General features: G+C 43.1%; 1 protein-coding gene across 3 annotated transcripts in view; it reads right to left on the minus strand.

The window, feature by feature from the left end:
- Nucleotides 1–3,501: 3,501 nt before the first annotated feature.
- IL36G (interleukin 36 gamma) overlaps nucleotides 3,502–27,754 on the minus strand; it is a 35,564-nt gene continuing 11,311 nt past the window's right edge. Inside the window, exons 1-5 of one of the 3 annotated variants that reach the window (XM_077773451.1) lie at nucleotides 9,957–10,017; nucleotides 9,374–9,441; nucleotides 8,812–8,916; nucleotides 7,986–8,125; nucleotides 3,502–5,643 (exon numbers count right to left, since the gene is read on the minus strand). In XM_077773451.1, the coding sequence (XP_077629577.1) occupies nucleotides 5,434–5,643; nucleotides 7,986–8,125; nucleotides 8,812–8,916; nucleotides 9,374–9,422 (504 nt within the window). In that variant the 5' untranslated portion in view covers nucleotides 9,423–9,441; nucleotides 9,957–10,017 and the 3' untranslated portion in view covers nucleotides 3,502–5,433. Of the gene's footprint in view, nucleotides 5,644–7,985; nucleotides 8,126–8,811; nucleotides 8,917–9,373; nucleotides 9,442–9,729; nucleotides 9,782–9,956; nucleotides 10,018–27,754 lie in introns of those variants that run through there. The other 2 variants (XM_077773452.1, XM_077773453.1) reach the window with 2 other exon arrangements.

A 27,754-nucleotide genomic window follows, 5' to 3' on the forward strand; every position in this document is an offset into this window, starting at 1 on the left:
CCAGCGACCATGGATCCAAACATCAGAGTGGCCCTCATGGCTCCTGCAGCTCCAGGCTCCTGGCTGACTCCAATGGCCCCAGGCTCAGGTTTGTTCAACTGCTAGGGTGGCCTCCATGGTCTCAGCTTCCAGGCAGCTCCCATGAATCCAGGGTCCAAGAACACCCCAGCACCAGGCCAGCCCCTGTAGACCCAGACACCAGGCCCATCCACACAGACCCAGGTCCCAGGCCCACCGCCACAGACAGGCACTGGGCCTGTCTCACTGAACCCAGACACCAGACCAGCCCCTATGGACCCAAGCACCAGGTCTGCCCACCTGCTGATCCAGGCACCAGACCTCCTGTCTGAGGGCTCCAGAACAAGCCCACCCAGAATCTGTGGAAAAGCTGACTGGTAAAGGGCTTTCCCTTCCAAAGCCAGCCTGCAAAGATTGAAAGAAGTGCCTACTTCCTTAAAGGCACAGTCACCAAGAAAGGCCACAAGGATCACAAAGAATCCAAGAAACATGACATCACCAAAGAAAGTTCATATAGTTCCAATGACTGACCCTAAAGAAATGGAGAAAAATGAACTGACAAAGAAGTCTGAATAATCCTCTTAAAGAAATTCAGTGAACTGCAAGAACACACAAGTAGACAAAACAAAATACAAAATGTCCCAAAAAAACAAAACAAAACAAAACAAAATGTCCCAAAAGAACAATACCTATAGACTCTTGGGCAATGGTCAATGCGTGACTCGCTGATCAGAAGACTAAAAGATAAGGAGATATGGAATACAGACATGTGGTTGGACATATGGGAAGGGCACAGAATGCGAAGATGTGTATTTTTTGTTAAAATCCACCAGGAAACATCAATCACAGAAGAGTCCCTGGATACTCAAGCTAATAAAACCGCTCTGCTAGCTGACATTAGCCAGGCTTTGCCTTCAGTTGCCCTATAGGCATGTGAACAGTGGGAGTGCATTCTATTCCCTAAGGTCATTAGTAAAATATTGATTCTTGGGCTCTAAACCTACTAAGTTGGAATTTTGTGGGGAATGGGTTTTAATTTACTAGGTCCAGAGTGAGCCCAAACACCTGACTTCTAGCTCAGACCCGCAGATGATTCTGATATTCCTTCAAGTTTGAGAAATATAGGTACCCAATCTATTTCAGCACTTACACCATTACATAACAATGTTTAAGTGGCCAAGAATGTTCCGCCCTGGGTGGGTCATCTGCTAACATCCTAGGTAAGGATGGCCCCAGTGATGGGAACGAGGTGGATCATGCCTTGCTCTGCTGTCTTGCTTGCTCTGGGTAATTGTTGCTGATTTTTCAAACAGTGCTTCATCACACTCCAACACCAGGAGACGGAAATTGAAATCAAGAGTATCACATTTCCAAACCTATTACTAAATGTCAGTGCAAGTCACATCCACTCCATGTAGTTACCCCTGCTTTCCTTACCCCTAAAAAGAAAAGGCTGAAGGAAAATGATATCATTCAGAGAAGTTACCCAAATCCTGAGAAAGGCAAAAGGATTATGGTGTGCTATTCCAATGTCATACTAGACAATGGTCTAACAGGACCACCCAAAGGTCATTTGACTCTCTATAAATATAATTTTGTTTGACTTGCTACTTCTATTAACTTGTAGCAATAGATAAAGAGCACATGATTTTCGTACAGTAGGGATACAAATGCCATCTGTTAGAATGGCATCTGATAGAAAAGATATTGTCTCAGGGTGCCTGGGTGGCTCAGTTGGTTGAGCATCTGACTTTGACTCAGGTCATGATCTCTCATTTCAGGGCCTCAAGCCCTTCATTGGGCTCTGTGCTGACAGCTCAGAGTCTGGAGCCTGCTTTGGGTACTGTGTCTCTCTCCCTCTCTGCTCTTCTCCCACTTGTGCTCGCTGTCTCTCTCAAAAATAAATAAAAACTTAAAAAAAATAAAAGATAATGTCTAAAGTTGGTAGTTCAAGAAATAGCAGTAAAACATATACTTAGACACATGGAGGAAAAAGAGCTGAAAATGTTAGCAGTTGCCTCATGGAAATATGATCAGGGCAGAAGAATACCGCTTTCAATCATAGACATGTATTGCTTTGGTAAGAATCTTCTTTTAAACAACTCTTTAAAGGCTAGAAATAAGAAGTAATGTTTTATTGACGTGAAGGATTATTAATTACAGCCACTGTTCTCAGCATTCCGGGGACAGCATATTTAGTCTCCGTGCCCAATCATTCATGAGTTCAGGGACAATATCTTCAAGTCCAGCTTCAGGAAGTGGTCTTTGCCCTTCAGCCATCCTGGCCTTGGAAGATGCCCCAAAGCAGCTCAACAGAAAAGCATTCCACTCAACTGTTTTCACTGCAATTGTGATTTAGGTGGCAAGATTCTTAATTCCTTCCTGGAATCCAAAAATCCCCTCTCTCAGTGAAATCTCTTAGATTGCCTTTTCAGAAGCTTTCCCATGTAATCTGAAATCAGTCCTCATATGTGGAGGTCAGGATTGAGACCAAAGAAAAAGATAATTCACCCCAAATCAGTAGGTGGCAAGTTTAATAAGCAAGGAAACATATATGATGCTTGTTTGGGGCAGCTGCAAGACAAGTACATTTCCATACCCGCCCACTAGAATATTAAAAATTTATAAAGAGGGTTTAACTGGGTTCAGCCACACATACTGTCCAGATGTCTCAACATCACATCGCTACCTCAGGGCTATGTCCTCAGGGCAGCTTCTGGGAGCTGGGAAGGTAAGCAGAGCACACACTGCAAGGACAGGGGAGGGGGTGAGGATCCTCTAGCTGCCAGAGTCCAGCTCATGGGTCAGCTGGTGGTCACATCCTCTCCATCACCTCCCCCAACACAGTGTATCAAGCCCTTTATACCAAAGATAAAGAAAATCAAATCCTTCAGTGAATGTTGGCCTGGAGCTCATGGAACTCAAATGCAAGAGCAGTGGATATTCGGATGTGTGAAACCCACGTGTTCACTTAAAAATGAGGACATCAGAACTCACAGGAGTCTTCCATGATTTCACATGCTGGGGTCTTTCTCAAACGTGATGGATAGGNAGGAATAAATTAAAAAAAAAAATAAAATAAATAAATAAATATGTTATCAGAACCTCCTCTGGACCATCAGGATAACCAGTTACATGACACCAGTACTCATATTTGAGCTTGTTTGAGCTCAAATCTGTGCCAAGTGACAACACAAAGTGTCATAGTGCTTGCATCCACAGTTTCGTGGTAAAGAGAGGGGACAATGGAATCACCACACAGCCTGTTGTAGAAGGGAGATGCTGTAACTCAGACCATAATCGTGTCACAAGCAAATGTGTTATTGGGTCCCAGTTGTCAGATGTAATAACTGACAATGTAACAATGTAAACTGTCAGGTATAAGAAGCTGTCACCACTTATGAGCAGTGTGTATAGTGGTAAATATTCAATAACCAATTCTCCAATTTAATATCACAGAACCAATTAGCTCAGTGCCCATTTTAATGTTTTTTAATAAAGCTGCAATGCTAAAACTACATTTAATAGAGGAAGAAAACTTTAAAGAATCAAGAGATGTTACATTAAGTCGGGGCTTACTGATTGCTTACTGGCCTTCTTCGTAGAGTATGTGGTCTGATTGTCCAAAAGTAGGAAAAAAAAAATATAAGTGATTGGTGCTATTTTGGAAGTTGTATTTAAGAAATTTCTGTGTTTGTAGTATCGGAGCCAAAATAAGAAATCTATAATATACAGAACCAGATCTTAGCTGCATCTTTCTACAATTATACCCACAGTGATTTAATGTCATCAGAATACATCATCTGAAGCCTGGCTGGTGGGAAAGCTAGGCTCTCTGTTCCAAGAAAAGGTACCTTCGATGAAGTTTCAGGGTGATGGTGGGGTTTGGAGGGTTTGGAGCTGACAGCCAAAAAGAATTCTTGAAGACGCCTTTGATGCAGAAAGGTGATATTATTACAGCACATACGGGGTCAGGACCATGGGCAGGAAGAACTGCACTGGGGTTGTGAAGAGTGAGTGGTTATACACCGTGGAATTGGGGGAGGCAAAGACAAAAGCCTCCAGAGGGGCTTTGATATGCTAAAAAGAACTCCTAAGTTACCTGAAGCCTTGCTAAGGAGGAGCTAAGGGTGTTTTCCCTCTAGTAAGGCATTAGCATTAGGATGGTAGGGGGTTCCTAGAACAATGTTGTACTCAGTATTTGCCTCCAGTATTTGTCATTGGGCTGCAGGTTATAAGGAAATGTAATTTTCCTTGCCATTTCCTCGTTGCCTTTGTTCCTCACATCAATACAGAGGGGTGATGCTGGGGCACCAGGAAACTCAGTCTACAGATTTCTGGAGATTAGGCTGTTAAGATTGCCTTTTTCTTGTAATTTACTAAGATATTTGCAAGCTGATGGAGACTCTTGTCCTGCATGACTGTTGATCTCTATAAGTTAGTCATTTGTTTTCTTTCCCATCCTTTGTCCCTGGGCAGCCGGGAGTGCCTGAGGAATGTCACACAAAGCCCACCTGGGGGAGAGGGACAGCGTGCTAGCTTGTAGTTCGCCTCAGCCTGCCTTAGGCTCTCTCATCACATTTACTTGTGGAAGGTGAATATGCCTAAAAGGAAAAGTCTAGAAGAGGCAAAGAAATCAAGGCTGTGAGACTGTAGAGAAAGTAGTCCTATAGTAGTATTCTTTTACATGCATTATCTCCACCCTGGCCTGTCACCGCTGATGGGGGTCCTTCTCTCCCCAGCTAAATCTGTGTGCTATCCTCAGTCAATAGTGCACGGGGGTCAATCCTCTTGCTAATTTCAGTTACTATGTTTTCTATTTCACTTTATAGCTTAGTTTTAGCCTTTCAATTGTGTAAACACATGAAGTTTATATTTGGTTTGTGTTTATATATTAGAATTAGGAAAAAAACATAGTTTAAGAACTATTTACCTTTAAACGTTCGTTAACCCTTAAAAGGATACATTATACAACTTGAAATTTACTGGCAACAAACAAAGCATGTGGAAAATGTAGTCCAAATAGGAAAGAAAACAAAGCGAAACAAAGCGATCAGTTCCACAGTAGTCACTCGATCCTGGGTAAGATTAATGACCTGTAAGGCTTCTCCGTATCCACCCGCAGAGAAGGCGCTAATGTCTTGGGGTCAGGGCACCCTCATACAGAAGGCTGTGGGATGGACAAGTTCAGCTTGACAAGAGAGTGTTACATGAGCCCTCCTCCCTGTGTCTGAGCTTACATTTTATGCCTTGGTTGCCATGAAGTCATTCACAAAGTGTGATGATAACAGGGTCCCGGCCACCTCTCTCTCAGCACAGAGATGAAATGACACGGAGATAATATAAATGAAAGCACACTGGGAACTAGGAACTGTAACAAAGACCTCTGACCAAGCTGCCCCCTCCAGGCTGAGTTCAAGCATTGATATTTAAATTGAAGTTAACATTGTTCTTCCCCCCCAGGTCTGAAGTGAGGAAGAGCGGGTGGCGGATCTCAGAGGAGGCGATGAACCAGCCAGGGAAGGCCACGGACTCGAAGGTGGAGGTCCTGCCATCCTTTGAGTGGTAGAAGAGGAAGGGCTCCACGGGCCGCAATTCATTGTACAGATCCAGTATCTCCTCTTTCTGGAATGTGACAGAGAACGCCCAGCAGGAGAAGCGAGGCTGTTAGCGGTTCAGAGGAACTTGCACACAATCAATAAATGTCCCAAAGTTCGAGAAAGCCTTTCTTCTGTTAAAGCAGGGCTAGAAAAACTACATTTCAAAGGAACAGCACAGTGAACATGGAATCTTACGTAGGAATGACACAGAGGAAAGGCTAATGAACAAGTGGGCACTCTCGACTGATGCACTGGAACTCTCCTCACACAAGAGGCCAATGGGCCGGGGTGGGGGGTGGGGTAAGGAAGGAGCTGCAGATTTGCAGCAATAAACCAAGGACTTCCCTTACCAAAGCCACAGCAGTCTGGGCCGCCAGCCTGCAAAACTAGACCTCTAACGAAAGTTCTGGTATTAGCCTCTGACCAACTGCCAACATGTGAGGAAGGTCAGTGCCCCGAATAAGATACAAGAGGGTCTAACAAACCAAAGGATTTATATTTAAACAAACAAAGTAAACAGAGCAATCAGAAAATGCCTTCTATATCGTATATAGACGTATATTTTGTGTATTTATATACCGTGCATTTAAGTAAAATTAGTATTTCTTTTTTTTAANCCTACACATTTTGGGGCACCTGGGTGTCTCAGTCAGTTAAGCATCCAATTCTTGGTTTTGGCTTGGGTCATGATCTCGTGAGTTCATGATTTCGATCCCCACATCGGGCTACGTGCTAACAGTGCAGAGCCTGCTTGTATCTCAAATGGCCACAACGGTGCTGTGCCCACTATAAACCTACACATTTTGGGGCACCTGGGTGTCTCAGTCAGTTAAGCATCCGATTCTTGGTTTTGGCTTGGGTCATGATCTCGTGAGTTCATGAGTTCGATCCCCACATCGGGCTACGTGCTAACAGTGCAGAGCCTGCTTAGGATGTTCTCTCTCCTTCTCTCTCTGCCCCTCCCCACTCATGCTGTCTCTGTCTCTCTCAAAAATAAGTAACTTTAAAAATATATTTTAAAAAACTTACGTATTTACTGAGCTGAATTGGATTGGATTAAATGAAAGTGAGTTGAATTAAACTGAAGTTTAAGAAACAAGAGGAAAGACTGAAATTTCAAGAAGCAGAATAGGAGAACGAGTAAGCAGACAGGACACACTTAAAATGTAATCATGACCTGGAAGATTGAACCAAGAAATTCTCCCAGGATGCAACAAGAAAAAAAACCAAAACCCAAAAACAGTGAAGGGATAGAAAGTAAGGAAAATGAGATGAGATACTGAAGAGAGATCTAGATGCTCCAATGACCAAGGAATATGAATTCCAAAAGGAAAGAGAAGGCAGAATGAAGGAGAGAATATACTTGAAACAATGGTAGACAATATCTTAAAATGTAATCATGACCTGGAAGATTGAACCAAGAAATTCTCCCAGGATGCAACAAGAAAAAAAACAAAAAACCAAAAACAGTGAAGGGACAGAAAGTAAGGAAAATGAGATGAGATACTGAAGAGAGATCTAGATGCTCCAATGACCAAGGAATATGAATTCCAAAAGGAAAGAGAAGGCAGAATGAAGGAGAGAATATACTTGAAACAATGGTAGACAATATCTTAAAATACAAGAATGACAAAGATCCTCGGGGGCCCCTGATGGCTCAGTTGGTTAAGCGTCCAACTTTGGCTCAGGTCATGATCTCGCGGTTCTGGGTTCAAGCCCCGCATCGGGCTCTGTGCTGACAGCGAGCTCAGAGTCTGGAGCCTGTTTCAGATTCTGTATCTCCCTCTCTCTGACCCTCCCCTGTTCATTCTCTCTCTCTCTCTCTCTCTCAGAAATAAATAAAACATTAAAAAGAATTAAAAAAAGATCCTCAACTAGTAACATGCATAACTCAACTGCATGCAGATAACTCAAAAATATCTAGGAATAAATATGTTTAAGAATGAAGAATATTTCTTTTTTTAATTCTGAAACTAGATTATCTACCAAATAAATATCTCATATAAGAAACTGGCCTTTTGGAGCACCTGGGTGGCTCAGTTGGTTAAGCGTCTGACTCTTGATTTTGGCTCAGGTCATGATCTCACAGCTCATGGGGTCAAGAGCCCCATGTCAGGCTCCTCACTGACCGCACAGAGCATGCTTGGATTCTCTCTCCCTCTCTCTCTGCCCCTCCCTGCTCTTCTCTCTAAGAAAAGAAGAAAAGAAGGAAGGGAGGGAGGGAGGAAGAAAGAAAGGGAGGGGGAGGGAGGGAGGGAGGGAAGGAGGAAGGAAGGAAGGAAGGAAGGAAGGAAGGAAGGAAGGAAGGAAGGAAGGAAGGAAGAAGTTGGTATTTTTTTTAAAAAAACATTATTTTTGCTTACTCACCTTCAGTTGCAATGTGGGTTGCCCTCCAATGTCTTCACAAGAGAGACACATTTCTGGATTCTCTATTCCCATATAAATGGGAATCCCTCTGCCTTGCTCAAGATACTCTGGATACTTGCATGGGACAACAGTGACAGTGACTAAGAAGGACAAAAGGGGAGATGGTGTCAGTTTCCTCTTGAATCAGGACAAGACCAGCATCGTTCAGGTGGGGCAGGAAGAAATCTTGAATGTAATCCCTGCTACCCCAGGCCCACCAAAAGGCCAACCACCATACTTGTTCGTTCATTCATTCATTCATTCATTCATTCACACCATGTACCAGTCACTGCCCTAGGAAATGGAACAAACACAGAGTTAAACAAATGGCAGACCCTGCCTGACCACCTGGGGTTGGGAAGCTCCAACCCCAAGCAGCCCCTCTGCCCCTCTGCTCCTTGAAGAGTTCTGTCCATCAGCAAGTTTGGCCTCATGCAATGTTGAAATCTCCCTTCCTATGGTAGCCCTCCATAGGGCTCCATAGTCCTTTTAGAACACCCGGAAGTCAGGCAGAATAAGATACCCCTCTTCCAAGTGACAGGCCATCAGGTCACTGAAAGCAGCTCTCCTGCTCCCCAGGAGGCTGCTTTACTCTCTGCTTTCTTTATCCTGGTCCAGGCCAACTTCTCCCTGACACCCCTTCCCAGGCAGGTGTGACAGTCTCCTCCTTCCAGGTGGGCCCTGTTGTAAAGCCACCCTTGAAACCAAGGTCAGTGCCAGCATCCCTGGTGAGCTGACGTGACCCCTCCCTTGCATCCAGGGCAGCAGCTGCAGGATGACCACTCACCTGGAGTTACACTGTCAGTCCGTGGAACTGTCACAATGGTCTGATCCTGCAGGATCCACACCTGCTGATTCAAATCAGAGACCTCCCCAGTCTGAGGTGTTCTCACTACGGTTTAAAAAGAAAAAAATAATGAGGAAACGTTATAATTAGGCCACTTTACTAGATGCTAGGCCCTTCAGGAAGGCAGGCTCAGAGTTTTCACACCAAAACTGACAGCACTGTCATGACCCTCAGCCCTTCTTTCCAGGAAAGCCATGGGTGGCGGTGAGGAGGGCCAGGCTGTGGCTGGTGTAAGAGGATAAGCTGTCCCACAGTACACGCGCATCAAGGCCCAGGTACTCCTTCTGATGTCTACTCTGTGTTTGGCTCGGTGCTGAGTCTGGAGCTAGGGCAGAGAATACACACCACTCCCCACCCCGTGGAAGCCCCACCGTCAGGGGAAGACAGACAACACTGGGTGGGAAGGGCCTTGCACAAAGAGGGACAGAGAATGCTGGGGCACCCAGAAGAGACAGGCATGGTACAGGTGTGCCAGGCCTCCAGAGCCCCATCTCAACGTCACCTGCTGAATAGGATTCTCCAGAGTTAGGGACTCCTCGAATGCATGTCATAATGGGGTTGTCTCAACACCTGCGGGGACAGCAATAGTAGATAGGAGTGTCAGTAGACATTTCCAAGACCCTTCCAGGACACTAGTTACTGAGGCCCCCTTTCTGGACAGGGAGCTGGGAAGCCTGGCCTGACACAAAGCCCTGGTCAGAAAATCTGAGCTATCTCCTGAGACAAAAACTTCAAGGTAGTGTCAGGGAGGGGATCATGGGCAGACTTTACTCCACCCAAAGATCCAGCCAGTGACCGTATCTCTCCCTACAAATCCTAAGTCAGGCATGACTTTTGACCTTAAATACCCACAGCCACCTGATGCCTGCATCTCCTCCTCCTTCCTCCCACTGGCGTCTGCTTCTGCCTGGGAGCAGAGGGGCGGCCCTAGGTCAGGGCAGCTCTGCCAAGGTCCTAGTAATTCCCTGGTAAGTGAGAAGTGAGAAACCGCTAGCCCTGCGCTGGACAAAACACAGAGCCTGGCATGGCCCCATGTCTTCCTTGAGCCCTAAAGCACAAAAAAAAAAAAAAGCTGGAGGACTTGCCCTCTATTAGCTGGCAAGGAAGGACTTTTGGCAGGGGACTGAATTGCAGCTCCAAAAGCTCCCAAGAGCAGTGACAGGCTCTGACTGAGACTGTCATTTATTTGGGAAGTATGGAGAGGCCCCACCTACCTGATTGGGGGTGGCAATCATATGCCACAAGATCCTGTGAGACTCAGATGAAGAAATCACAGCATCAGCATGAGTATGACCAGTCCGAGCTCCCTGAGAAGGAGGTACCGAACCACGCCCACAGGAAAATAGAGCTGATGACAGACCCCAGCCTGCTCAGCAAGGGGAGACTGTGGGATTTCCCCAGAGCTCAATTCTCCTGCCTTGTCACTTGGGCTACAACTGGAAATGCCAGGCCGTCCACAAGGAAGTCCATTCGCTGGGGCAGTCAAGCTTGCCCTCTGCAGTTTCACTAAGGGAGTCTTGTAATTGCAAAATTCGCTGTGTGTACTTTAGGGAGGGTCCTCACATGGCATTCCTGACCATCCAACCAGCCCTGAACCACCTCAGGCCACTCCTGAAAAAGGAAGGGTAAGCTGAAAGCATACTCTACTCTTTCAGCCCTTAAGAGATGCACTTCCTTTCCTTGGGAAGTCACAGGTACTGAGTGGTGTACCCGTAACTGAGGTAAGCCTGGTCCCTGGTGCCCCCAAAATGCGGTGGACTCCAGAACTGCCTAAGGACTAAAATGGTTGGCACTAATTTCTCTAACGACAGAGCCCAGATCGCAACTTCTGTCTTACCCTCTCTGTTCTAGAAATGCAGGACATTTGTATGTTCTCAACTAATGGTAACAACTGTTATTGTTATTATTATCATCATCATGTTTTTTATGCCTCTACTCCCACCTCCACACCCCATCTGCTGAGATCAAGCATGAAAACTTTCTGAGGCACAAGTTAATTGAGGTGAATTTCAAAAGATAGAAAGGAAACAACTTCATATTTACCTGTCTAGCTACAGGGGGGTTGGGGGAAGGACTAAATAGAACCTTCTAGGCGAGCATTTCCATGAGCCCCTCTTCCCAGCCCTGAAAGGAGTCTTCTTGCTCAACCTCTCATACTTTTCACCCCCATATCCCCGTTGGCTTTGGAGGAACATGATCCTTTCCTTTTGAGGCATCAATCCCATCACTTTTGGCTTCCAGTGTATCTGTCACCCCAGGAGAGAGTGTGACAATGAATTCAGACACACTTGTGTTCAAAGCCAGGCTAGCCAGTGTCACCTCTCATGGGTCCCCTCTGCCCAACTGAAGAGCCTCTCCATTATGCATCAGTCAACATACCTTTATGGGGAGGCTCACCACAAAATGGCATCTAAATAGTCCTATCATCTGAGCCCCAAATTCTTTAGGCTTCTGTTTCAATCAAGATCTAGTGTGGAAAGCAGAATCCACACCAGGAATTTCAAACAAAGGGAATTGGTTAGAAAATATGTTAGAAGGCTAAAGAGTAACAAGGAGGTGCTGAGGTATCCCAGATAGTTAATTGCAGGAAAGAAACCAGAGAGAACAAAAGAACCTAAGAGTTCAAAGGAAGGACCTTGTAGGACTGATGCCCAGACCTCAGGAGACGACCTTTTGCCAAACTGATGCTCAGACCCCTGAAAAGAGAGTGTAATCTGTTGGGTGCATGAGCCACAAATATGGAGAGGAGGCATGAACCCAAGAGATCCTCAGAGGGCCCAAGAGACACAACCCAGAAAGCTGTATTTTCAGTGATTCAAAAGCCATTGGATCTAGCTTGAATTTTCCATGCCCAGAAGAAGGTTGCAAAAATCTATGTCTTATGATGACATATGTCCTCCTTATTCCACTTGATCCTGACCTTTCCCTCACTTCTCAATATTCAGAGAATCCAGTACTTTCCAGAATTCCCAGCAATCAGTATTTATTCTGAAGTTCCTGGTTTAAACTTTAGTATGAATGAGTATCAGAGAAATTAGAATAGGAATGATGGTGATAATTGAGAAGAACAGAACCACTGGGGTAGATAATTGAGGAACAGAGACCCCATCTACTGAAGAAATGGACCAGAACTTTTGTCTTAGAGTAGAAGGGATGGATAATAAGATTACATGTTATCCTAGGTGTATTTGAGAGGACTATCAATATTTATGCTGGTTATAAAAAGTAAAGAATGTGATTCTGTTATGTAAACATAACCCAGCTTGCCAGATTCTTTCTATTGATGTTTTGTTGTCACTTGCGACAATGAAAATTATGCACACCATTCATTGTGGCTTGAATTGAATTCAAGTAAGTACTCATAAAGCCAAAGATCCTAGACATGGAAATAATTTTATGAGTTACTAAGTCCAGATTCCAGTTTTTAAGCTCTAAGATATTATCATCCATGCTTGTTTGGTAACAAGCAAGCCCTGCTAGTTTGTTCACTTAACATGCCCATGATCTTTTTTGTATCTTAAATTCCACATGTGGTGAAATTATATGATATTTGTTTTTTTCTGACTAATTTCACTTAGCATAATACACTCTAGTTCCATCAATGTTGTTGCAAACAGCAAGATTTCATTCTTTTTGATTGCTAACTAATATTCTGTATATGTGTGTGTATGTATGTATATCTATATGTATATGTATATATATACACACACCACATCTTCTTTTTTTTTTTTTTNGTGGTTTTGATTTGTATTTCCTTCATGAGGAGGGATGCTGAGCATCGTTTCATGTGTCTGGTGGCCATCTGGATGTCCTCTTTGGAGAAGTGTCTGTTCATATCTTCTGCCCATTTCTTCACTGGGTTGTTTGTTTTTCGGGTGTGGAGTACACCACATCTTCTTTATCCATTCATCAGTTGATGGACATTTGACATTTGAGCTCTTTCCATACTTTGGCTATTGTCAATAGCACTGCTATAAACATTGGGGAGCATGTGCCCCTTCGAAATAGCACACCTGTTTATCCTTTGGATAAATACCTAGGAGTGCAATTTCTGGGTTGTAGGGAAGGCCTATTTTTAATTTTTTGAGAAACTTCCATACTATTTTCCAGAGTGACTGCACCAATTTGCATTCCCATCAGCAATGCAAAAGGGTTCCTCTTTCTCTGTATCCTCGCCAGCATCTGTTGTGCCTGAGTTGTTAGTGTTAGCCACTCTGACAGGTGTGAGGTGGTATCTCATTGTCCTTTTTATTTGTATTTCCCTGATGCTTTGTGATGTTGAGCATTATTTCATGTGTCTGTTAGCCATCTGGATGTCTTCTTTGGAAAAGTGTCTATTCATGTCTTTTTCTCATTTCTTTACTGGATTATTTGTTTTTGTTTTTTGGGTGTTGAGTTTGATAAGTTCTTTATAGATTTCTGTGCATTGATTTTATATCCTGTGACTTTGCTGAATTCATGGATCAGTTCTAGCAGTTTTTTGGTGGAATTTAAGATACAAAACAGATGAACATAAGGGAAGAGAAGCGAAAATAATATAAAAACAGGGTGGGGAACAAAACATAAGAGATTCTCAAATATGGAGAACGAACTAGGGTTGCTGGAGGGGATTTGAGTGGGCTAAATGGGCAAGGAGCATTAAGGAGGACACTTGTTGGGATGAGCACTGGGTGTTATACGTAGGGGACGAATCACTGGATTCTACTCCTGAACTCATTATTGTATTCTATGCTAACTAACTTGGAGGTAAATTTATAAACAAACAAACAAAGTAGGAAACATGCCCATGATCTTGATAAGTGGAGGGAACACCAATGGGCACAGGTAGGGTGAGAGAGCTTGGTCATTCAACACCACTAGAATTTCCATAATCTCTTCACAGATGCACAATCTCCATAAAAACTTATTCACATAGGCAAGCTGACATTCACAATGAATAAAGCAGAAGGGACTAAGAAGTGGTAGAGAGTAGAGGTTATCTGGCTCCCACAGTCAACAAATACACAGAATCAAATTAGAAGTAGAACTGGGCTTGGCATCTATAACTCCCAACTTCTTAATACAGGGCTCTCTGCTACCAAGCTCACCAGCTCCCTTGGGACTCCTGAAATGACCAGGGCCACTGTAGCTCACGTCTCATCAAGGGCTACTTATAAGCAGGCCTGGTAGTCTGGCCTGGACCCTGCTACTGGCACTCACCTTGGTTGAACAAATGGGGCTACATGATATGTACCATGGACCACAGGCCATTTGTACTTGAGTAGATTTGAGAAAATGGGAAAATGTCAAGGAAATTTCCAGGGTGACCTTTGCAGTACAGCTTTTACCAAATGTAGGTGGGATGATGTCGTTGAACTTGCCCAAACCTCTGCTCCTCTAAGCAGAGAAGCCCATTATCTAAGACTTATTCCCTTGTGGGCTGACCCATCATCACATCTTCCTGGAACGGGGTCCTCCATGAAAACCCAGACTTTAGGTTGTGGGCCAACAGCTGCCTCTCCTCCACATAAAAATGAAAGATGAACTACCAGAAATTACACCTACACTCCTCACCAAATAATAAATAGAAATATTAAAGGCATCAAGACAAAAGAACCCAACTATATAGGACCAACATCAAGGTATATTTCTCTGCATTTAAAACATCTGTTGACCAAATTGTATATTCATGTGCAATGAAAAAATAAAAAACAAACAGCTCAAGCCCTCATCAGACAGCTTGTGGTAAAACATTTAAGGAAAAGTTTAGGTTAAATGCCTAAAGTTTGAAATTTCTGGACAAAGAGCCAAATGACAGAGAACTTTTAGCCCAATGGTCCACATCACACAAAATGCAAAAGCCATGAAAGAAATGATGATAAACTGAAGGTCATCAAACTTGACAAAATACAGCATAGGTGAAAGTTAAAGAAAAAGTATGTGGGAGAAAATTTTTACAACACATCTAAGAAGCTAATACCTAATATTCAAAGTTTTTAAACAGTTCCTGCTAATCAATTTTAAAATGCAAGTAATTTTTATAGAAAAACAAGCAATAGATGTAAAAAGCATTTCACTGAGAAGAAAATATAAGTATCCAACAAATAGAAGTAATTATAGTTAACCATACTAGTAATTAGTAAAATGCAAATCAAAGCAACAAAGAAATTCCATTTCCACCCATCAGGAAGGTACAAATTAAAAAGATGGTAGGTGGGGCACCAGGGTGGCTCAGTCAGTTAAGTGTCTGATTGTTGATTTTGGCTCAGGCAATGATCTCATGGTTGATGGGATCGAGCCTCACATCAGGCTCTGGAGTGACTGCATAGAGCTTGCTTGTAATTCTCTCTCTCTCTCTCTCTCTCTGCCCCTTTCCCACTCATGCATGTGCTCACTCTCTTGCTCTCTCTCTTTCAGGATAAATAAATAAATATTTTTTTAAAAAAAGATGGTAGGCAATGGTGGTGAAGATTCACTCACTGTATGGATGTATGTGAGAATTAGCATAGCCTTTTTGGAAAGCAATTTTGCAGGAGCTATGAAAAAAACTAAATGTGTATACCCCTTGACTCCTCAATTCTACTTACAAGAACTAATCAGTTAAGTTTACTTTCAGCTTCAAAAGCTAGAAAAATCCAATTCGAAGTGATCAAAATATTTACTAGATCCCATCATTGGAAGTCTACACGTAGTGTAGGATGAGAATGGGCAATATAATTATTCCACAATGTCAGCAAGGATCAGCATGTATTTCGTTCTCTCTGAACTGACATTCATTACTTAGGGCCAGGTTCCTTCATGTCTGTAAGATAATTTTCTGTGAGAATCAGAACTGCATGCTCAGTCATTTACATCTTTGCAAGAAAGAGAATGTCTCTCCCACATCAAAGTCTTTCAAGTCTGCTTGGGTGAACTTGGGAGGCATGCTGAGCCAATCAGGTCCTAACATGAAACAGATGACACATTCAGAATTGGGCAATTTGAGTTAAATGTGATAAAGGAGCTATTTATAAAGATATGGGCAGAGTGTAGGGAAATCCCAAGGCATAGTGCCGGACCCCAGGGCTAGTAACAACAGGATATGCCCCTTACTACCCATGGGCCTGATGGACAAGAGGAGGAAATGGTTACCAGAACCCACAGAGACAGCTTTGTGGAAATGACAGCGTTATAGGAGCCATGATCCTCCTCAAGAAAAATAGCCTGAGGTGACCCTAGAGAGAAGGAACCAGGAATACCCTGAACTCACTCTCTTCCCATCCCCCAATTTCTTCTCAGTGGATCTTGAAGGGTCATTGGAAGTTATCCAGCATAGTCTAAGCCTTTTGCCCCTCAGGTCCATGCTCTTCCTCCATGGGTGAGAACTCTCTACTCCCTATCCCAAGCAAAATATAAAAAGATAGTAGCTTCTGAATTATCCCAAGTTAGGTTAATGTGGTCATAATACCAAGTGACACTTTGTACAAGTCATTCCCAGCTGTCACTCAGGTGAGGTGGTTAGAGGAAAAGGTAGGAGTAAGGAGGAAACAGTTAAAAAGTTAATTGATACGCTACTTGATTCTATAGCTCTTTACAAGGTCTAGTTTGATAATCATAGCTGCCTTCTTCCACTATTCCCCCCATATTCCCTTTGCCTTCTTCAGTTACCTCAGTGTAATGCTCTTCTTCTTCAATTTGAGTGTGAATCAAATCTTTGTTTCTAAGAACTCTAAGTCCTTGGAGCTTTTCAGACAGTTTTCAATTGTCTGAAACTACCGGGCAGAGGAGTAGTAAGACCTGCTCCAGGGAATCCCTTGGGCTTCAGACACAGTCCTGTTTGCCTCCATTGAGTAGCAACAACCTAGTTTTCCCTGAATAATCAGAATGAATCACCCCCACCAGTACGATGACTCCTTTCGACCTGTTTATTCAATGACATGTGGGGCCAGATGGCTATCAGGCAATCTCAACTCCAATTCTTCAAATCCTTGACTATATTCCCTAAGGGAAGCATTTCATTCCTGGGCATTAGAACCTCCTTTCCATGGAGCCTAAGGTCACAGAAGAAGAAAAAGCCCCTGCAGTATGTCATTTGGTTTAAGAGTAAGAGGGGCTCTCCCCCATTCCCTGAACCTCTGCATTCCTGTCATGAGGAAGACAGAAACATTTACAAACCAGTGGTTTAAGGAATACACTGCTTTCAGCAAGACAGAACTCTTGAGTGTTGTGTTTGACTCCTCAAAGACCATTCCACTATTCTATCAACACAGCTGCACATGGTAAACCCAATGAATTATTATTATGTGAAGGTGAGCTTGTTGCCACAGTTCCTTTACTGAAAAATGTCACCCCTGGTCAGAAGTGATGCTGTATGGGACATCTTAGATAAAGTCATTCAGTAAGTCTGCAAATGGCATTCCTGGCAGAACTACCATGAGTTGAGAAGACAAACCAATAGACAATATGCGTATGTATCCAAGAAGAAAGCTTTGAGTTCATAATGGAACAGTCCAATATAACCAATCTGCCAACAGGACACTGGCTGGTTTCACCAGGAAATGGTGTCATATCAGGAGTTTCTGCTGTTGGTGGTTTGGGCAGTCTTCATTGGCAATAACCAAATTGAACTTGTTGAAAGGAAATTAAGCTGCTGAGTCCATGCATAATTTCCATATCTGCCACCATGGTCACTTTGTACATGAACTCATTGAGTAGGCAAGTGCTGGGGAAAGACTGACATCCACAGGTTGGGATACTTCAACCTCTCATTTATTGAGAACCTCCTCTGTAGCAGATTTCCTCTGGTAGGCTCTTATCTGGAACAAAAATACCTTCATATTCCATGTCCATTCTGAGAGGTTCATCTGCATGCCACTCTCAGCCAGCTTTCTAATCTTTTTCTTTCCAAGTCCCTGCCCAGCTAGCCAACTCACTGGCCCACAGATTAGTGTAGATCTGTATCACATCTCCTCCGACCTGAAATGAATAACCAAATATGCTACCTCAAGTTCTGCCCCATGGGAGGATTTCTCTTCATCATTATTTTTTAGGGCAACTCGAAGGGGCTATAGTGAAATGACAGTAGCCCTCTATTTCCAGCTGGGGCCAGCATACTATGCAGACTCATACATACATCCAATCAGGCCTACACTTTTTCTCCTTTATTTTTAGATCTCCCATGAGATTCTGCTGTGAACTAAGAGTTGGAAAAGCTGTAGCAGCAGATACCATGGGAGTCTGAGCTACTACTTTATGAAATTTACTTCTGCCTTTCACATATGCTTGGGCCTGGTCTCCTATATACTATTTTTTAAAAAATAGAATATTGCTGTGCCTGTCCAATTTTATGGTTTGGTAGATCAGGTCATTCCAAGCTCATGGTGGGCAGTTAAGTTAGTCATTTCATGTCTCATAGTTAGGAATTAAGACTCTGTAATAAACAAATAGCAGTTCAGAAGCTGATTTTTCAGCAAAGCAGAAGAGGAATTGGCCTTACTCTACAACCCCATGGATGTTCCCTGTCATCCTTCAGCCTGGGGCTTTTAAGAGCTCCATGCAGCACCTCTATCTGCCACAAACTTCTGAAACCAGTGGGTCTGTTAATTTTTTTTTTTTAGTTTATTTTACTTATTTTGAGAGAGAGAGAGAGAGAGAGAGAGAGAGAGCGCGCACAGGAGGGGCAGAGGGAAAGGGAGAGAGAGAGGATCCCAAGCAGGTTCCACACTGTTAGCACAGAGCCCGATGTGGGTCTCAACCCCATGAATGGTGAGATCACAACCTGAGCCAAAATCAAGAGTTGGATGCATAACCAACTGAGCCACCCAGATGCCCCTGGGCTTTGTTAATTCTTAAGGCCTAAGGGGCAAATAAACTTACATCCCAGCCTGGACCTTTCGCCTAATCTTTTCTGGCTCTAGGACCCATCAAAACTAGCAGCTTTATGGGTTACTTGGTATGTGGACTGATACAACATGCCTAGACAAAGAATGTGTTAACTCTAAAATCCAAAGAGGCCCATTAAGCATTTGGGTTTTGTTTCTTCGTTTGTTTGTTTGTTTTCCTGCTGGGAAATGTAAGGTCCAACAATTTGTCTATGATTTTTTTAAGGGGCATTCTGAGATGTCTTAGCCTACGGGACTCCTGTGAATTTCATCAATATAGGAGACCTCTGAATGCATTTCACTAGCATGCATTTATCATTCTAAGGCATCGAGTGTGTTTGCTATTTCTTGCTTACCAGATGCAATTAATGTCATCAATATAATGGACCAGCACCTGGTCCCCGGTCTTACTATGATAAAGAATTGGAGAGTTGATCTAGATGTGAGGCCAAAAGTCTTGCATGTGACGGCAAATTGCTTCTGGTCATCTTTGCTCTTAGACATGGGGTTTAAAAGACATTTTCTATGTTACTACATTTCTACATTACTAAATTCAATGTATACTAGGTCTCAGGGGCTGTGTCTGTTCCAGTAAAGATATTACGTGCTGGTCTGCAGCTTCAATTGGCTTTACAAGCTGGTTAAGTTTATGATGAGCTACTGGCATTCTCTGCAACCTATGTAGTATTTGTATCAGCCAAAAAGGCAAATTAAATGGGAATTTGAAATTAATACCCTTGCATCTTTCAAGTCTTTGAATATGGCATTAATTCTAGTAATTCCCCCAGGTGTGTAGTACTGTTTTTGGGTTTTGCTTTATTATCTTGGCAGAGGTGAGGAAGAATTCTTGGGGCTTCCCTTTTGCATTTTCTTCATAGTAACCTTCAGTCTATGAGAAGGAACCCAAAATGGGCATGCTGCCAATCACTAAATGTATTGATTTCAATGAGATAAATTCTAAGCCTGAGCAAATAATCTAAGGCTGGGTCTTCAGACAGACACAGGTCCAAAGTCCCTCTGTCTCCTGACTTTTATAATCTTCTACATGGCTTGATGGACCACAGTGGCATTTTGCATCTCTAGGGATCAACATCCGTATGGAGCCCTGGGGAGTCCTTCTGTCTTCCCAGCGTACAGTCCTCTGATAAATGGCCACAAGTGTCTCTGGGGAAGGCTTGGGGGAAGAGTCCTACTGTTTACCTGTCACCTTGTATGAATCTGCTCAGGGTGCCATAACAAAGTACCACACAGTAGATGGCTCAAAAACAAAAACTGACTTCTTACAGTGCTGGAGGCTGGAAGTCCAAGATCAAGGTTTGGGCAGCTTTGGTTCCTCTTGGGGCTTCTTTCTTTCTTGCTTGTGCCCTGTCATGGCCTTGCCTCTGTGCACTCGCATCCCTGTGCCTCTTCCTTTTCTTAGAAAGACAGCAGTCATATTCAGATTAGGGCCCTACTCTTAATGACTTCATTTAACCTTAATCACTCTTTTAAAAGCCTTATGTCCAAAAATAGTCACATTGGGAGTTAGAGATTGAACATATGAGTGGGGGTGGGATGAGAGCTGTTCAGTCTATGATTCACTTTGCAAAATTCTTCTTCAAAGGGAACTGGCCTTTGCCTCAAAGGGCTTCAGGTCTGTGGTCTTCCTTAAATCTGGAAAGTGGGTAAGAATGAATATCACACCAAGATATTTTTTCTCATAGATGTGAAGCAGCACCTCAGAAGCATCTCCATCTATTTCATTTCTAGAAACCCTAGGGTGAATTAGTCCCTGCCCCAGTGTGCTGATGTTCTACATACATATGGCGCCCAGGATGAGCCACTACTGTGCAGGAGGCTGGGGAAGATGGTGAGGGTGTTGGAATACATCTACTGTTTAACCTAGTTAGCTGCCCATTAATCTACTCCCCCCTCCTTCCCCGAGGATGACCCGAGGGACCAATAGCAAATGGGGTGGTGAGGGGCACTCTAGTCTCCAGAAGAATTCACTGGTAGCTAATCTCGCTGGGCTGGTGATGATGGTTATTCAAGTTGCTAACATTAGAGGAAGCTAGGTTAATGAAATGTGTAAATTCCCTGTACATTTTTTCAACATTTTCTATTATTCTTTCTAACAAAAAGTTAAAGAGAAAAGTAAAAAAATGCATGTATTATGGTAAACTGCTAGAGTGGCTGGTTTGGTATTGTTGATTCTTGGATAATTTTTCCATACAAATAAGGTGTTTAGACTAATGAAAAGTAGAATTAGCAGGTTGGGCAAATCCAAACTGAGGCGTTCGTTAGCACATTGCCTAACTGGTGATTTAAACTTAGTTTCTTGTTTGCACTTCCCCAAACAAAACAAACATTTGTCTTGTCAGTCTGAGACTTCTCACCTTTAATCAAAATTATTATGCTGGCCCCAAAAATGAAACTCCATAGAGTATTAATCTATTTATATATAAATACATAAAGGCCTTATGAGTCCAGAGAGTTAACTCTTAAAACTTTAGGTCACCTTTGTGTTTAGGGATGTTTCAAAACAAATAATGTGAAATACTTAATAAATTAAAATTTTGGTAATAGGGGTGCCTGGGTGGCTCAGTCAGTTAAGCATTCCACTCTTGATTTCAGCTCAAGTCATGATCTCTGGGTTCATGAGATCCAGCACGGGGCCTGCTTGGGATTCTCTCTCTCCCTCTCTCTCTCTGCCCCTTTCCCTCTCAAAATAAATAAATAAACCTTTAAAAAACTTGGTAACAAATTTGTTTTATTAAACAATTGAATTTCTAAAATATTCACAAGATAAAAATACAACATCTTGGTTAATACTGGGGGATGGGATATGATATTCTGAAGCTCTAAAGGCTACTATAAACATTCAGGTGTAAATTTTGTGTGGAATGCAATTGCTGGATCATATGGTCAGACTGCATTTAGCTTTGTAGAAAAACAAAACAAAAAGCAAACTGCCAGACTGTCTTCCAAAGAGGCTGTACCACTGTGTATTCCCACCAGCAATGGTTCCTCCTGTTCCACATCCCCACCGGCATGTGGTGTTGTCAGTGTTCCAGATCTGGCCATTTCCATAGGTGTGGAACGCTGTCTCATTGTTGTTTTAGCTTGCAATCCCCTAATGACATATGGTGGTGGAACATCTTTTCATATACCTGTTTGCCACCTGTATATCTTCTTTGTGAGGTGTCTGTTCAGATTTGGGGTCTATGTTTAAAAAAATTTTTTTTAATGTTTATTCATTTTGAGAGAGAGAGAGAGAGAGAGAGAGAGCATGAGTGGGGGGAGGGGCAGAGAGAGAGAGAGAGAGGGAGAGAGAAAATCCCAAGTAGGCTCCAGCTGTCAGCACAGAGCCTGATCTGACACGAGGCTAGATCTCAGGGACCATGAGATCATGACCTGAGCCAAAATCAAGGGTCAGACGCTTAACCGACTGAGTCATCCAGGCTTTTTTTTTTTTTTTTTAATTTTTTTAATGTTTACTTATTATGAGAGAGAGAGAGAGAGAGAGAGATGGCCTATTTTTCACTGGGTTGTTTGTTCTCAGATTATTGAATGTTAAGAGATCTTTGCATATTTTCACCTATGTCTTTTTACTTTTGTTAATATGGCTGCTAGAAAATTTTAAATTCCATATGTGGCCATATTTGTGGCTCACCATTCAGTATGTTTTGGTTGGACACTAGTCTAAAGATGCAGCTTGGGTGCCAGAAATACCGAGGTACCGCAGCAATGAAGGGACAGCCACCTGGTCCAGCCCACGTGGAAGGGGCAGGGGCTGAGAGCCAAGCAAGGCAAAGCACAACATTTTGTTGTAATACTTTTGACATACTCATTTTTTCCAACCCAAAAAAACCCAAACATTAAATGTACAGGTTTTTAAAGTTGATTACCAAATAATCTAATGGCACAAACATCTAATGCCTCAGCTTCCCTCTCTCATTCCCAGACCCAACCACGTGGGGTTCAGGGGCTCCGTTTACCTGCGTCAAACCCTCACTGATTGGGAGGTCGGTCCTGCTCCCTTCAGACAGGTTCTCCCCAATACACATCTGCTCTTGCTACTGTCCTCTCTAAAACCTTCAATGACTCCCCATTGCCTAAACAATAAAGTTCAAGCTCTTTGGCATGGCTTGGGACCTGACAAGGGATAGAAGTAGACCCAGAAGGTGCACACCAGGGAGAATGTAAGCAAGGCGGTATTTAGAAAATTGCAGGCAGATTTAGAGAAAGCAACAGGAGACAGTGAATCACGGGGAGTGGGGGGAAAGGTGTGCCAACAGCTGGAACCCCCTATCCCCATGCCCCCAGGAGGAGAAGGGGCAGGGGGACCTGCCAGTGACTAGTATACCCAGAGCTGAAGTTGTGGCTTCTATATCAGGATGGAAAGCAGCTACTGAGAATTGTGGGGAAGGGGGGTTACTCTAACCAAACTCTCCCCCTCCCTCTGATCTTCCATTGCCTCAGCCTAAGCAGGAGACAGAGGACAAGAGACCGCTGAAGCAGCCCACAAGGTCAGTCTTGCAGCCAGAACAGGTGGAGACGTGGGACACACCCACCTGGGTTCCTGCCTCAGCCCCTAACTGCCCACCCACCTCCAGGCTCTCCCGCTCCAGGCTGTCCACCTCACTGGTCAAGAAATCTCTCTCGGGGCGCCTGGGTGGCTCAGTTGGTTAAGTGTCCAACTTTGACTCAGGTCATGATCTCACCATACTCATACATGTTTTATGGTAAACTGCTAGAGTGGTTGGTTTGGTACTGTTGATTCTTTGATAATTCTTCCACACAAATAAGGTGTTTAGACTAATGAAAAGGAGAATTATCAGGTTGGGCAGCACAGAGCCTTCTTTGGAATCTCTGTCTTCCCCTCTCTCTCTGTCCCTCCCCAGCTCTCTCTCTCTCAAAAATAAATAGACATTAAAAATCAATAAAATGTTTAAAAATCTCTTTAAAACTCAGACCCAATGACACCACTCCCCCTAATAAAACCCTCTTCACTCTCTACCCAGTAAGCTCTGTAGTGAGACCCCAAGACCTGTTATGAGCTGACTCAGCTCACTACCTCGCTCACCATAACTTCACGAATGCAAGTGTTTGGTTCATCACAACCACCTTCAAGCGACGTCCTCTGTCCCTGGTGCTGCCACAGAGAGGGCCTGGCTGCCAAGGAACCCAAAGACCAACGTTTTGTCCCCCTAGAACACCTTCAAGAACTTGGAGCTAGGCTCTGCTTGAGCTGGCAGCTGTGCGTCCTGGGACCAGCAGAGGGCGCGTGACATCGAATGCCATCGAAAGCCATCGAATGGCCAAGCCTCTGGAGACCACATCCCGGGAGGGGGACTGCTGGAACGCTGAATTCAGCGTGGCGCCTGAAGGCAAGACCTTTGCAGAAAGCTTAGAATCCTGCTTCCAAACTTCTTTTTTACTGCAGTCCAGTTGGAAATACATTTTACTTTGCAACCCAGTTCATACATACGTGTAAATTTATTATCGACTTGCAATGTAAACTCACCAAAACCTGACTGATGGAATTTCAATAATGAAATGAATTTTCAAAAAATAAAAAATAATTTAACAAAATTAAATTTAGCTAATTAAAGCGGACTTTTGGTGTTTATACCTTCAGCAAATTAGTGTTTTAAATAATTTGCTTTTATAAAACTGAAGGCTTTTTTGGCGAAATATTCAGATTTTTAGTTACTGAATACATGAAATTTACTACATCGGCATATCTTATTTTACTTGTTGCATTTAATTTTTTGGGATTTTGAAACACTCTTTAAAATGTAGGTAACAGGGGCACCTGGGTGGCTCAGTTGGTCAAACTTACGACTCCTGATTTCGGCTCAGGTAATGATCTCACAGTTCATGAGTTCAAGCCCCACATTGGGCTCTGCATTGTCAATGCAGAGCCTGCTTGGGATTCTCTCTCTCCCTCTCTGCCCCTCCCCTGCTCCTGTTCTCTCTCTCTCTGTCTCCCTCTCTCTGAAAATCAATAAATACACTTTTTAAAAATGTAGGTAACATAAAATATTAAGACAATTTGACTGTGTAAGGTCATAAAGGCCTACAGCCTCCTTAAAATGAAACACCAGATTTTCATGAGTTATTTATTTTCTGGGGAAAAGGGAGTGTGACATTTTAATTAAAACTAGAAAGGTATCTGATTTATGAGTCATTCAGATAAAAATGACTGTAGGGATTTGTAGGAGTAAAACTGTCATCAACTCTGCAACATGTTAAAAGATAAATTAAGGCATATTGAAATTTTTAAGAATTTATTTGAGCAGAAATTACTTCGAATCAAGCAGCATCCGATCCAGCAGATAGAGAGGAGCCCTGAGGAGCTGTGCAAAATGAGAATTTCAGAGGCAGAAGGCAATGGAAACAAGGAAGTCAAAGTTGGCAGGAAATGGGTGGGTGATTGATTCTTGCAAGTTTACTTTCCCATAGGGGACAACAGGGGTCTCAGGCAGATTAGCTACCTAATGTTGATCAGGTGACTCCTGACTCACTGGGTTTTTTTTACCACAGGTTTCAGATTCCATTTCATAGAGAGCTGAGACTGTAATTGAGCCTCAGTTTGGTGACCTGCGGCTTAGCATGAACAACTCCATTTTGGGCCTAAATCTTGTTTTATAGGAGACATAATAACAATTATGTCATATTTGGATTCATGCTCCAAATAATTATCTTCCTTAGTTTAAACATCTTGTTTGCATGAAAGAGATACCACCAGGAGCAGGAAACAAACTGTAGGGACACCTTGTAAGGTGAATGGAGATTCCCAAAGTGTCCACAAATGTAAAATAAGAAACAATGATTTTGTGAGCTTGGTTACAACCAGAGCTCGTCACAAAATGATGCAGTTAACTATTTAGGGCAAATCCCTCATGCAGTGGTAGAATTAGTCCCTTAACCAGCCTATATGAAAACTGTTACTGTTGTAGACCGATGGAGCAAAAAGAAAAGGTTCCATTTTCAAATAACAACTACTAATAGAATATTAAGCTAAAATGTTCATTTCAGACTGGGGCGCCTAGGTGGCTCAGTCAGTTAAGCATCCAACTTCAGCTCAGGTCATGATCTCGTGGTTCATGAGTTTGAGCCCCGTATCAGGCTCCATGCTAACAGCTCAGAGCCTAGAGCTTGCTTCGGGTTCCGTGTCTCCCTCTATCTCTTCCCCTCCCCTGCTCATGCTCTGTCTCTCTCAAAAATAAACATTAAAAAAAATAAAAATAAAAAGGCACACATGATCCCAGAGTTAGGAACAGACTGTGTCCCATGGGCCCATTTCTAAGTCAATGGTGCCGAACCACAAGTCTCACATATCCCATACTGTGACTGTGTGGGCTTCTTTACAGAATGGCAGCTGGGGTCCAAGATCAAGTATTCTGACCTCTAGTAGAGTGGAAGGACGGTGGAAGTTGCTAGTCTTTGAAGGCCTGGACCCAGAAACTGGCAATACTTTGTTTCTGTCATACTCTATTGATCAATCACAGAACCTGCACTGACTCAAGAAGAGTACACATAAATGCAATCTTTCCGTGAAAGAAATGTCAAGGAATTTGCACTGATTTTTAATCTATCCTAGTCTGCCTTGTTTCTCTTCCTCACTTACGCAAAATACACTTATATCCACCCAAGGGTTCCCAAAGTCTCATCCAGTTAAGGCATCAGCTTGATATCCATCAGCTTGATGATGACCTCATCATCTCAATCAGGGAAACTATGGCCTGCCCAAGCATTTACACATTGTGTATGCCTGCATTTGTGCTACGGTGGCATAGCTGAGTCGCCAAGACAGGGACTGTATGGCCTGGGAAACAAGAAAGATTTACTGTCTGGCCCTTTATGGAACAAGTTGCCCATCCCTGGTCTAAATCATCTCCCAATGAGATTTCCAAGAAATCTGGAGTTAGGATAGTAAGAGAAAAACACAAGTTCAGGAAAGTAGTTCTTCTGCTGATACACACTTGTAAACATGACTCATCTTGTATCAGAAAATCTAGGAGGGGAGCTTACCTACTATCAGAAACTGTATTGCCTGATCATGCAAATTGTTTCTAATTAGGAGCCCAACCCTATAGCACAATGACTCTTCATGCTGGCCATACATTAAAATCACTTGGGAGCTTTCAAAAAATACCAATGCCTGAGCACTACCCCCAAACCAATTGAGGCAGTCACTGGGGATGGGACCCAGATCTATAATTTTGAAACTCCTCAGGTGATCTAAGGTCAGTAGGTAACATGGATGAAGACACACACCATAGATTCCTGCTAAAGGTGTCATGTTCATGGAGTCAGAAAAAAGGCTATGTTTGTTTATGTTTATGTATAATTATATAGTATAAATCCTAATCTACAAGATAATGTATTACATCAATCACATTTTATATGTGTTGCTTGAAGTAGACTCAATCATCAGTCCTATATGTGGGCTCATACCCTCCCCCATGCAAAGCCTGAATTCAACTACTGATATTTGGTCACCTTCCAATCAGAGGTGGCATAGGGAAAAGTTCCTTGTCTAGAACTGTCCGGCACCCCCCATTTCTCAGAAGCAGGGCTGATCTACTGAATCCCTAATCGCGCCCCCACCCCATAATCAGGCAGATCCCTGGCCAATGCTGTGTCTGGTTCTCCTCACTCATACAGGCTCCACTGGCGTGGGCACAACCCCTCTGCATTTTCCTCAAGACTCCTTCCCTCTCCAGACCCTTCCTGACACAAAGCTGCTGCTCCTGGGTGCTTCCTGCCTCACCCCATGACCCATACCCTTTCACTGTCCTCACCATCAGTCTAGCTGGTGCCCAACACAGCAGAGACCCATGCCACCTGGGAATTGCTGATGTCATGGGCCCATCAGTGAAAGGGTGCAGAAGAGAGGGTTATCAATACTACTACTACTACTACTGATAATAATGAACTTTCATGTAGATGTTATCAATATGATTACTAATAATGATTTGATGGATGATGAACTTCCATTGGATGTTGTCAGTACTACTACTACTACTAATGAACTCTCATGAATCCCTTCTTAT

Source organism: Crocuta crocuta, unplaced genomic scaffold, assembly GCF_008692635.1.
Source record: "Crocuta crocuta isolate KB4526 unplaced genomic scaffold, BGI_CrCroc_1.0 scaffold67, whole genome shotgun sequence".
In the NCBI taxonomy this organism is placed as follows: Eukaryota; Metazoa; Chordata; class Mammalia; order Carnivora; family Hyaenidae; genus Crocuta; species Crocuta crocuta.